General features: G+C 33.6%; 1 protein-coding gene across 1 annotated transcript in view; it reads left to right on the top strand.

The window, feature by feature from the left end:
* Positions 1 to 461: 461 nt before the first annotated feature.
* Positions 462 to 12,392, top strand: part of LOC134251678 (transient receptor potential cation channel subfamily M member-like 2) — a 38,680-nt gene continuing 26,749 nt past the window's right edge. The window contains exons 1-10 of the mRNA XM_062734084.1: positions 462 to 553; positions 7,770 to 7,953; positions 8,542 to 8,727; positions 9,066 to 9,302; positions 9,705 to 9,909; positions 10,347 to 10,545; positions 10,652 to 10,796; positions 11,381 to 11,474; positions 11,710 to 11,840; positions 11,995 to 12,189. Of these exons, the coding sequence (XP_062590068.1) occupies positions 7,777 to 7,953; positions 8,542 to 8,727; positions 9,066 to 9,302; positions 9,705 to 9,909; positions 10,347 to 10,545; positions 10,652 to 10,796; positions 11,381 to 11,474; positions 11,710 to 11,840; positions 11,995 to 12,189 (1,569 nt within the window). The 5' untranslated portion in view covers positions 462 to 553; positions 7,770 to 7,776. The remainder of the gene's footprint in view (positions 554 to 7,769; positions 7,954 to 8,541; positions 8,728 to 9,065; positions 9,303 to 9,704; positions 9,910 to 10,346; positions 10,546 to 10,651; positions 10,797 to 11,380; positions 11,475 to 11,709; positions 11,841 to 11,994; positions 12,190 to 12,392) is intronic.

The raw sequence follows: 12,392 nt of genomic DNA, 5'->3' as shown, positions 1-12,392 counted from the left end.
TAAAAGAAAGAATCTTGGCTTATACCCACTTCCGACGCAGGGTAAAATTATTGGAACGATGGGTAGCTGGGAAAATCTTCTTTTCCAGAAAATTCAACATATTTGTTGAATGGATAAGAGGGATAAAAGGAAAAATTATTGTACATGTCCTGGAATGTAAAAAAAGTTTTAAGTCGAGCCAATTTTAGTAATTTTAAGTCTGTCGGAAGAGGGCAACCAAACAATTTTTAAAAGATTTTTTTTTAATATGGCCTTAGCTACTTGTCATTTCGCGCTTTTCACTAATCATGGTTTTCGTTTTTAGATTACCTTTACCAGCTGTTTACTGAATAACTTCATTACTGTCATATTTTTACTAAATCATAATACTTATCTTACTTACATGTATAGACCATATTGGGTCGGGCACGGCATTCACCAATAATGAAAGACAGATGGATCAGATTTTCTGATTGACAAGTAAATAGTTTTGAATATTTACAGCCGATTAGCATGACAAACATAGTGAATCAAAATTTTTGTCAACAGACATAGAAACAGTTCAGTTTTACTGGTAAGTAAACGCATTCAATCGTATTTGGCAGGAAATCAAGGAACTGGTGTTAGCATGGTAAGAAACTCAAAAAACGAATCTGCGCAAATTATTTAAATGTAGCTGAAGACTGATGCAAACAACCAATAAAAATTGATGAGCATGATTCCCCTGTGTTATGTCAAAAGAAATAACACAGTCTATAGGTATGGATCCGTCCAATCTTTAAATTTAATTCTTTATTGTCTATTTTGCTTTCATTTTCGGGTCAAGATGCATTAATGATGAAGCTTGATTATGTAATAGAATAAAATGTGACGGTGTCGCATAATATTTGGTCCGCCTCGTTTAAAGGTCCGGCCGGACCTAATACGATATCATATTTGGTCCGCCTTTTATAAGAAAAGGTCCGGTCCGTATAAGAAATGGTCCCCCTGCGTTTTAAGGTCCGGGTGGTGCAAAATGTTTTAATCTTGACTTTAACATATGAAATTAAGGCTACTGGGTAGTTTGTTTATACTATATGATGAAAGAAGGATTAACCCTGTTGTGTTTGATTTTTTGTACAACATACAAGTATCTCTAGACAAGAATCTACTCGTATAGTGTGCTTTAAGCAGTGCCGTTTAGGGCCATGATTTCTTTAAAAATCATGCCACAATTATTTTGCAAGTGTTTGTTTTTCCTTAGAATTTGTTTTTTGTAAATTAGTACGATTAAAGGTGTGAAATCTGCCGATGTGTATAGCTAATAAAACAATGGGTGTGTGACGTATTTGTTTACCTGACAGGTACCCACCTACCCACAGGTAGAGCCCGCGGCAGATGGCGCTGTCATTGAATGGTCGGTGAACCTAATGGTCATGTGTTAGCTTTACATATTAATAGATCTTATTTTTAATTAATAAATTATGCCAAGGAACCAAATATTCAGGCGTACACTTCAAAACTGCGACATTTTTAATAATTATAACCATACATGTATAATCTTTATTTCAATATTTAAAGCTAAATATGGCGTATCTGAGCTAAAAATTAAAAATACAAGATTAAGCGTAGATGTACATGAGTTTGGGTTTTTTGTTCAAATTAAAAATTTCACCGATATTGAACTTAAATATCCCCACGTTTCTATTAGTTAAATTTAAACTAATAGAATTAAAACTGTGTCTGATATTTAAATTCCGAGTCGATAAGAATCGGCCATTGTTTTAAATCTCGGATATCTATGAAACGCGATTGATTTAAATTGTTTGATTTTCATAAAATGTTTCAGTCTGCATTCCATATCAGATTTTTTTTTTTTTTTTTTTTTTTTTTTTTTTTTGGTGTTGAAATATTAAACTTTTTATTTCCGACATTTTTAGCTTTCATTTTCGACATTCTAAAGTGTTCATCTCCGACATTTTTCAGGAATTTAGTGCTTTCCGGTAATGAAAAAATTTAAAGAATAAATTATAGACTGTTTAGTAAATCAATGTTCGGCGCATTCTTTGACATTTAATTTAGTGAACATTAAATGCGATGAAAAAATTGCATGCTCATTAAACTCTATTAACTAGACTTAGTGCTTCATGTACAGATGTATATACATGTATATAGAACTTTTTTATATTAAAATGTTGTGTATAATAAATTCTTTCAAAATTCCATTTCTACATACATGTACTTGGTAATCATTAAATTGCCGGAGAGGTACCTTGCAAAAATTCCAGAAATGAAAAGAAATAAATGTCAGAAAAGAAAAGACAAATTGTCAGAAATGAAAAAAAGAAATGGCGGAAATGCCATGCCGATTTCCGGAAATGAAATGCAGCGGTCTTATCTTTACAGTGGTATATAAAGTACCAAAACAAATAGAAAGATCTTTTTTTATATTTTTACTCTGAACTTATATAAAAAAAAAAACGCCTTATATGACTTTAAAGTTTTTAAACGCATTTTATATATCTTCATGTCATAAAGGGAAATTTTTGGACTGGGTTTATTTTCCTAGCTTGAAAACTAAAAAAAATAGACAGGGCGGACCTTAAAACGCAGTTATCAGAAAAGGTCCGCCCTCTGTATTCCAGATATTTTTATACTATAAAGGGAAAATTTTAGACAGGGTTTATTTTCGTAGCTGAAAACTAGAGAAAGGAATAGGGCAGACCTTAAAACGCAGTTATCAGAAAAAGTCCGCCCTCTGTATTTCAGATATTTTTATGTTATAAAGGGACTTTTTTGGACAGAGTTTATTTTCGTAGCTTAAAAAACTAGGGAAAGAGACAGGGCGGACCTTAAAACGTTGTTACCAGAAAAGGTCCGCCCTCTGTATTTCAGATATATTCATGTCATAAAGAGAAATTTTTGGACAGGGTTTATTTTCGTAGCTTGAAAACTAGAAAAATAGACAGGGCGGACCTTAAAACGCAGTTATCAGAAAAGGTCCGCCCTCTGTATTTCAGATATATTCATGTCATAAAGGGAAATTTTCGGACTGGGTTTATTTTCGTAGCTTGAAAGGGACAGGGCGGACCTTAAAACGCAGTTATCAGAAAAGGTCCGCCCTCTGTATTTCAGATATTTTTATGTTATAAAGGGAAATTTTTGGACAGGGTTTATTTTCGTAGCTTGAAAACTAAAAAAAAAAAATAGACAGGGCAGACCTTAAAACGCAGTTATCAGAAAAGGTCCGCCCTCTGTATTCCAGATATTTTTATACTATAAAGGGAAAATTTTAGACAGGGTTTATTTTCGTAGCTTGAAAACTAGAGAAAGAAATAGGGCGGACCTTAAAACGCAGTTATCAGAAAAGGTCCGCCCTCTGTATTTCATATATCTTTATGTCAAAAGGGACTTTTTTGGACAGAGTTTATTTTTTGTAGCTTGAAAAGTAGAAAAATAGAGAGGGCGGACCTTAAAACGCAGTTATCAGAAAAAGTCCGCCCTCTGTATTTCAGATATTTTTATGTCATAAAGAGAAATTTTTGGACTGGGTTTATTTTCGTAGCTTGAAAACTAGAAAAATAGACAGGGCGGACCTTAAAACGCAGTTATCAGAAAAGGTCCGCCCTCTGTATTTCAGATATTTTTATGTTATAAAGGGAAATTTTTGGACAGGGTTTATTTTCGTAGCTTGAAAACTAAAAAAAATAGACAGGGCGGACCTTAAAACGCAGTTATCAGAAAAGGTCCGCCCTCTGTATTCCAGATATTTTTATACTATAAAGGGAAAATTTTAGACAGGGTTTATTTTCGTAGCTTGAAAACTAGAGAAAGAAATAGGGCGGACCTTAAAACGCAGTTATCAGAAAAGGTCCGCCCTCTGTATTTCATATATCTTTATGTCAAAAGGGACTTTTTTGGACAGAGTTTATTTTTTGTAGCTTGAAAACCAGAAAAATAGAGAGGGCGGACCTTAAAACGCAGTTATCAGAAAAAGTTTCTGTATTTCAGATATTTTTATGTCATAAAGAGAAATTTTCGGACTGGGTTTATTTTCGTAGCTTGAAAACTAGAAAAATAGAGAGGGCGGACCTTAAAATGCAGTTATCAGAAAAGGTCCGCCCTCTGTATTTCAGATATATTCATGTCATAAAGGGAAATTTTCGGACTGGGTTTATTTTCGTAGCTTGAAAACTAGAAAAATAGACAGGGCGGACCTTAAAACGCAGTTATCAGAAAAGGTCCGCCCTCTGTATTTCAGATATTTTTATGTTATAAAGGGAAATTTTTGGACAGGGTTTATTTTCGTAGCTTGAAAACTAGAGAAAGAAATAGGGCGGACCTTAAAACGCAGTTATCAGAAAAGGTCCGCCCTCTGTATTTCAGATATTTTTATGTTATAAAGGGAAATTTTTGGACAGGGTTTATTTTCGTAGCTTGAAAACTTTAGAAATAGACAGCATGGACAGGGCGGACCTTAAATCGCAGTTATCAGAAAAGGTCCGCCCTCTGTATCTCAGATATTTATATGTTTTAAAGGGAAAACTTTGGACAGTGTTTATTTTCGTAGCTTGAAAACTAGAGAAAGGAATAGGGCGGACCTTAAAACGCAGTTATCAGAAAAAGTCCGCCCTCTGTATTTCAGATATTTTTATGTTATAAAGGGAAGTTTTTGGACAGAGTTTATTTTCGTAGCTTAAAAAACTAGGGAAAGAGACAGGGCGGACCTTAAAACGTTGTTACCAGAAAAGGTCCGCCCTTTGTATTTCAGATATATTCATGTCATAAAGAGAAATTTTTGGACTGGGTTTATTTTCGAAAAACTAGAAAAATAGACAGGGCGGACCTTAAAATGCAGTTATCAGAAAAGGTCCGTCCTCTGTATTTTAGATATTTTTATGTCATAAAGAGAAATTTTTGGACAGGGTTTATTTTCGTAATAAACTAGAGATTAGAACTTTTTTAGTGTGCAGTGTTTAGAACTTCCTAAATTAATATTTTAAGTACCAGCCTAATAGTGTGCAAATTTCCTACTTTCACATAAGCTTTATAAATGTGTTATGCGTCTTTTGCCATTCACACAAGTTTATACAAAGTTAGGCTCATAGTAAACAAAAACTTTGAAATGAATGACTGTTCTCGATTTACTATTAATAGATCACAAAAGTCGGCTGACCCCTACCACATTGTATGGTTTGTTCTTTATATTTCGTGAATTTCAGCGTTAAAAATTGTTGAATCTTATGGTTTAGATATCGATTAATGATAGATCAATTAATGATTTGATATGAAAAATTTGCTAACTTTGTTTATTTTTTTCACATTTTACCAAGGCCCATAAGTGCATTCGTTCTTTTCTGAAATTGTGTGTCTTTAAACTCAAGCTCTTTATATGGTGTACAATATCGGTATACTTTAAAACTTAAAACTTTTTTGACAGGTATCTGCGTGATTTCACTACACTCCATCCCCCCCCCCCAAAAAAAAAAACATTTAGGAGGGGGGTATAAAATGTTTGGATTTTTATTGAAACCGAAACCGAGAGACATAAGTATAAATAATATATCATAAATGTAATGCACAGAGATTTTATATGAGCGGCATGTATATTAAATAACTGGAGGGTCACTACATAAATCCAGCAATTTATCGACTTAATTTGGTTTGATTTCGCCAATTAATGCACATTTACCTTGTCCCGGAGTAATATTTAGTAGGCCGCATTTCATTTCCGGAATTTCCTGAACTTTTCATTTCCGACATTTTTAAGTTTTTACATTTTAAAAGTTTTCATCTCCGACATTTGTCAAATTCATGTCAGTAATTTTTCGCAAATGAAAAAAAGAATTCATGCATCCGTTATTAAAATCCTTAAGGTAAAATATTTTAGATAATTTATTCATATAAAAGACTTTGCTCTTATCTGTCAAAGAAACTTAATTGAATTTACCCTGGAACAGATGTAGGTACATGTATTGTGAATGTGAAGTTTTACTTAACTGATTCCTTTAAATAATGTATCATAAGTCTTAGTCTTAATATTGTTTACTTCTACTACTACTACTACTACTACTACTACTACTACTACTACTAGAAGTAAACAATATTAAATGTTAAATTTAAATTGCCGTAAAGGTATCCTAAAAAAAATCCGAAAATGTGAAAAAAAAAGAAAGAAATAATGTCGAAAATGAAAATAAAATTGTCGCATTCCGAAATAATAACAAAAATTGTCGGCAATTTTAAATTCAGGAAATGAAATGCAGAGATCTAGTAGATATAATAATTAGCCTTTGAATAGGTAAGAAACAGTGTTAAGTTATAAAGAACACAGTGGATATGGTACTTTAGGTTTTCTCAAACGAAACAATTATAGGTTAACCCCCAACTGCCCAATCCGTATGCATGTTGTTTTTACAATAAGGGGTGTAGGGTAGTACACCGTGACATAAGCCCCTGTCACAGCTAGTGACCCTCCAGTTATTTACAACAATATTAAACGTAAAGAATGACAGATTTCTTTTTTCAATGCTATAAAGATATATATTTTGAAAGATGTGAACTTCAGTTTTTGTGAGTGGATTAGTCAAACGTTTATCATGTTTATAGGAAGGAGAGTGTAACTAAATGATTCGTGTTGGACTTACGAACATTTTTCTGTTCATGCAATACTGATTAATCTGCCAGTAAACAAGGCGGTGAAGGTAAATGTTTGTACATTTGTATTCTTAATATTTTTTTATGATAATGTTGACATTAGTGCATTAATTTAAACGACAAAAGAAGCATGTCCCATCTTCCCGACAGGAAACCCGATCAATAATTAGAATCTAAACATTCCTTTAATTATGTATTAATTTCGATTTCTTACTTATTGTTTACTACATTTTCTTGGAGAAAACACTAGCTGTTAATACGACTATTTATCCTTAATTAATTTTAAAAGAATAGTTTTTCAATTAATATCGAATGAACCACATGCATACAATTTGTATAAAAGGCCGAGGGCGGACCTTTTCTTATAGAGCCAGGCGGACCAAATATGTTATCGTATTTGGTCCGGCCGGACCTTTAAACGAGGCGGACCAAATATTATGCGACAACGGGCATGAGCAGGGTTCGACCCAGGGGGCCTGAATCTAGAGAGGTTCTTTATCTGGCCTCTGTCAGCTGACTGTCACAATAATAATAATCTTATTCAGCTGGATACTGTATACAATGTAGTCTGCCTCACTAAACATGCTAAATAAGCACATCAAGATCAAACACATTTTAAAGCGAAATCAAATTCATGAAAATATTTTGTTTCTTTTTTAAAGATTCATCATTTATAAATTATTGTTAGCTAGACTGAATGCATCTGCCTTCCATGAAAAAATCGAAACAAAAAATATATGATTTTTAGAAGAAAATTAATTTTGGTCATTGGCTCATGACTCATACAAGGGAGTTATCATTATTTCCAGAGATTATAAAACATGAACATTATACTTGCTATACATTATGACAACTTTTATTTTAGGACTTATTTGGGATTTGAACCAGGAATTTCTGGTATTACAATCTAAGGTATAGGATCTAGCACTATATAAACAGTTTGAACTATTCAATTAATACTTCATACAATCAATTTAATTTAAAAAAAATGACAACAAATTTTAAAAATTGGTTGTTCATATTCAGATGTTTATAGGATAAATCATTTTAAAAGCAGGACTTTATTTTCAAATCAAATTAAAAGACTCACTAAAAATTCATTTAATTTTCCTTTAACATGAAAAACCTTAAACATGTTTTATGTGAAACTGTAGACTTGACATGGAAGAAGATCTAGAAGAATTTCCTAACATTGAAGTGGACCCTCGATATGTCACAGTGTCCAGTGTGGCATCTTATGTCAGCACAGATTCAGCAGATGACCTTGACTGGTTACAAAACTCCAAACTTACAGGGGGGATAATCAAGTTTCTGTATGATGGCTCCACTGAGGAAAAGGTTAGATGGTCAATAGCTGTAGAGAAAAAAGAAATTTCAGTGACTTAGCCATGTTAGCATAGAAGACTGTTTAAACACTTGGATGGACCAAAAAATTATGTTCATCTGTATCTCTTGTAATATAAGTAATCCCAGATGAATTCCCACTGAAAAGTGAAGTCAAAGTCAAAGGGAAAAAATCAGGGTAAAAAAGATTGATGCAATGAATGGTCAAAATGTATAAGCGTATTATGATGTTTGAAAGAAATATCTTGAAAAGTTTTTTTGAAACTTAGCTTAATTAACATTTTTTTGGGGGGTGGGGGGGGGGAAGGTCAAGGTCAAAAGAAATGTCAAGGTTAAAAAATGCTTTATGCATTTAAATAGTTCTCATCAAAATGTATCAGCATTTAAAGATTTACAAAAATATCTAGAAAATTTTCTTAGAAACTGAGAAAAACACAAAGTGTGACAGGAGGACAGATGGAAGGACAGGAGGATGGAAGACAGACATGAAAAGCACTATATGCCCCTGTCAAATTCATGGCAGGGTATATTCTTATGACATTATTTGAGATAAACACATTAATTAAAGTGATTGGATTGTAGAGTCACACAAGTTACTATGTTTGTGTGGGGGAGGATGCTACGTTGGACAATGTGGCTAAATACATCACCAAAGTGTGGAAAAAGAGGAGCCCAGACATCATTCTCTCTGTTATATCCAGTCTCAGTCATTTCAGGAAGTGGAAGAATCAGCAGGAAGTGGAAGATTTCCAGACAGGTTTGATTCAGGTCAGAAGGGCAAAGGTCAAAGGCTAAAGGTTAAAGTTTATAAGAATTAGACTTTCTATATCTTGGAACAGATGGTTAGAGAAAGTGGACAGGGTAATCTCATTAAAGCACTTTTTACGAAGCTTTTATCTGCCAATTCATGTATACTTTTAATGTAAAATTGTACATTTTCACTTGTATCTTATTCTTATTTCGTTTGGGAAGTCCTGCCAGCACAATTAAAGATGGATGGATTTGTAAAATAAATTAAATATACTTGAGTAACAAAATTATATAAAAGTTACAACTTTGCACTGCTTTAGTCATAAATTCTAAACTTTTAGCTGTTTGCATTGCAGGCTATGAACTCTACCAATATGTGGGTCTTGACAAATGGTTTAGATGGAGGAATCGCTAAAATAGTTGGGGATGCTGTTCGTTTTGAGAGAGAGAGGCGGTCTATTCTGATGACTCGAGCTCAGAACCCCTATGTAAAGCTTCACAAGAAAGAGGATGTAGAGGAACTGCCTAAACTGACCGTGATGGGAATCGTTCCTAAACTACAGCTCCATTGCGTGGCTGGGACTGAGGGATTGGTCAGTAATCCATTAAATAAACATGGGATTTATAGGTTCCTCAGGAGCCTGTCCACATCATTTTTAATGAAAGAAAATAAATTTTTGTCTTGGGGGAAAAAATTTAAGTTTTTGAATCCCCATACCATTTTTCTCAGACTGTATCCATACAGTTTGAAACCAAAAAAAGTATAACACAACATTTACAAGTCTATCAAAATTTTCAGTGTTTAATAATTTTGACTTTTGCTGATAAGGTGGTCAGTTAAACCGTGCAAAATGATATGATTGATTTGTAAGAAGTCTACTTTGTGGTACTCATTAAATGTTAATATGAATTTGATTAAAACATCTGTTAAAAAATAACATCTTTGCAAACTTGAGCCATTATTAATGTGTTTTATATAATCTTAATAATTTCAGCATGACTCTATCATTTCACTTAAAAAAACGGGTACAAAAGAAGCAATCGAGTTGAATGGAGAACACTCTCATTTTATCATAATGGATCAGAATACTGATCTTAGGGAGCTGGAGGGCTTTAGACTCAGAATCGAGGAGAGACTTCTGATCCCCATAGGGAGGGGCAAGAGATACAGAAAAATCAAAATGTTTGATCCCTCCCTTGGTAGGTTGCATAATTTTTTAGCTAACCTGAGTTTAAAGATCAATCAAGCTTTTCTGATCACCAGTTGTCCGTCGTCCATCCATCTGTGAGCATTGTGGTCCATGGGTCTCTTGTTTTGAAGTTGCAGCTCAATGTTTTAAAGTATTGATTGCAACAGACTTGGGATATGTGTATATAGTCATATAGTGTAAAGGTTGTTCCCACATACTAGTTAAATGAAGTTACAGTATTTCACTTTTGAAATGTGACTAAACAAATTATGGATATACAAGTAGTGGAGTAAATTCACAGGTCCCCAGGATTTCAATACAATCAAGTTTTACTGTAATGGTTTTGGAAAAATATTCCCATGAAATACATGTGCATGTATATTGTTTTATATTTTTTAAACTTGTGTTCATTATTTGAATTTTTTCATTTAGTTTTGGGTTTTACAGATGCAGGATCTAACACAGAAAACATAACTCTGATCACCAGCACCAGTACCCCCATGGTGGGCCTCCTGATACAGGGTGGACCATTAGATATTGACCATGTGGTGGACCTTCTCCGGAGAAAAGTCCCTGTTCTGGTTCTACAGGGAACTGGACTGGGAGCCGATCTTATAGCATTTGTGTACTTTGAAAAAATTCACCAGTAAGCTCACTTTTTTGTTTATAGCCTTGATAACTTCATCAGTATGCAATTAGGTGTGTGTTTCTTAAGACATATTTATAAATACATGTATTAATTTCTTTAACAGCCAAGGTGATGAGTATGAGTCTTTTGTGAAAACTGAGTTAATTAAGAGAATGATGAACTGTTATCCAAAGGATTTTGTGGACAATGAGCTGGCCCGGAATCAGTGTAGAGACAAAATACTGGAGTGTGTTAATCTCGCTCACCAGGTTTGCTTCTAAATTGTTTGCCAAGTTGTTTTCATGAAATGGAAGTACTGTATAAGCAGAATTTTTAGCGAGGATTTACTTTTGGCATTATTATTGAGTAATAGTTAGATCATATTAAGTAAAATTTTAGAGGTTAAGAAGGGGCGGAGGGAGCGAAGCGACTGAGCTCTTCTTAACAGCTAAAATTTTACTTAGTTGATCTAACTTAGAACCTATCTCGCTTTTTCATTGGCTAATTAGTCAGCCCGCGGAGTTACTGCATAAACATAAAATTTTAACAATTAAGTGATCAACTTAATAGAAAATTTAGCAGCTGCTGATTGGAGGAAAAAGCGGGTTAGGTTCTAAGGATGATGAGATCACTAAAATTGAATATCGCTAAAAATTAATTTCGCTTTATTTGTAAAAGCTTCTTTAGTGAACTTTTTAAAATCGCTAAAATTACATCGCACTAAAAATAGAATACCAATTTTTTAAGGACAAATCGCTAAATTTGCGTTTCACTAAAATTTCCACTTATACAGTATACAATATAATTTCAAAGTTTTGCAGAAATAATGATCATTTTACATTTAATCTTGTAGGATAATGGGAGGTTTCTAACTATTTTGGACATAAATGCTGATCCCACAGGACTTAAGAACTTAGACAAATACATCTTACTCACTTTGTTTGAATGTAAGTTTAAGCTGGTGACATTGATTTTTAGAAGAATAGTGTGTAGAATGATATCAATAGGTTGAGAGAACTATTGCACAAAAAGCACTTAACCCTTTCTCCTAGAGTATTTGTTTTATACCATCTTGCACCAGTACATTAAATCTGAGGAAAATTCAAAGAAATATTATATTAATATTGTATGGATTTTCTGAATCTTTTGTTCATAAATCAGCCATTTGATTCTCTCCCTCAGCTCAAGGGTCCAAGACAGGAAGTGAGTTTCAGGAACAATTCCAATCTGACCTCAAGTTGACCTTACATTGGAATAGACCTGATCTCGCAGAGTCTCAGATTTTTGAGAAGTATGATTGGACAAGCATCAAGGTAAAGATGCTTATTATCACTGGCATTTGCATTCAAGTCATTGCTTAAAATTCAAGTACTAGAAATATTGCAAAAGTAAGTTACAAAGAAGGAAATGTTAATTTACAGCATTTGATTACTCAATAAGGAATCTCGCAAATCGTTTATTTTACAGATTACCCCCGAGCTATTTGATAAGGCTTTGCTGAAGAGAGGGAGAGAGAGGTTTGTGGAGATTTTCCTGGAGCGGGAAACAATTGTCCTACATGAGTATGTCAACTATAAAAAGCTTCTGGACTTGTTCAACAACCTGGACATGCCTGATTTTTTCTGTCAAGTCTGTCTAGAAGGAGTTCTGGCCAAATCTCCAGTGAGTAAAAACATTTATTTAGTTTTTTCATTATATTGGATAAACATGATGCTTGTTAATATTTTTGCTCTTTAACCCACTGAATGGTCTTCTCACAATTAATACACAGTTGAAGTATGAAAGCCTTAGCACCAACTGTTTAAAAGTTTTGACCAAGGTTAAAGTGTGACAATTTGTGTAAAAGTGGATCAAACTCCAAGGTC

Source organism: Saccostrea cucullata, unplaced genomic scaffold, assembly GCF_032062105.1.
Source record: "Saccostrea cucullata isolate Sc308-1 unplaced genomic scaffold, CSIRO_AGI_Scuc_v1 ctg168, whole genome shotgun sequence".
In the NCBI taxonomy this organism is placed as follows: Eukaryota; Metazoa; Mollusca; class Bivalvia; order Ostreida; family Ostreidae; genus Saccostrea; species Saccostrea cuccullata.
Note: the sequence above shows the minus strand (reverse complement) of the source record. Positions and strands in the feature narration are given on the sequence as shown.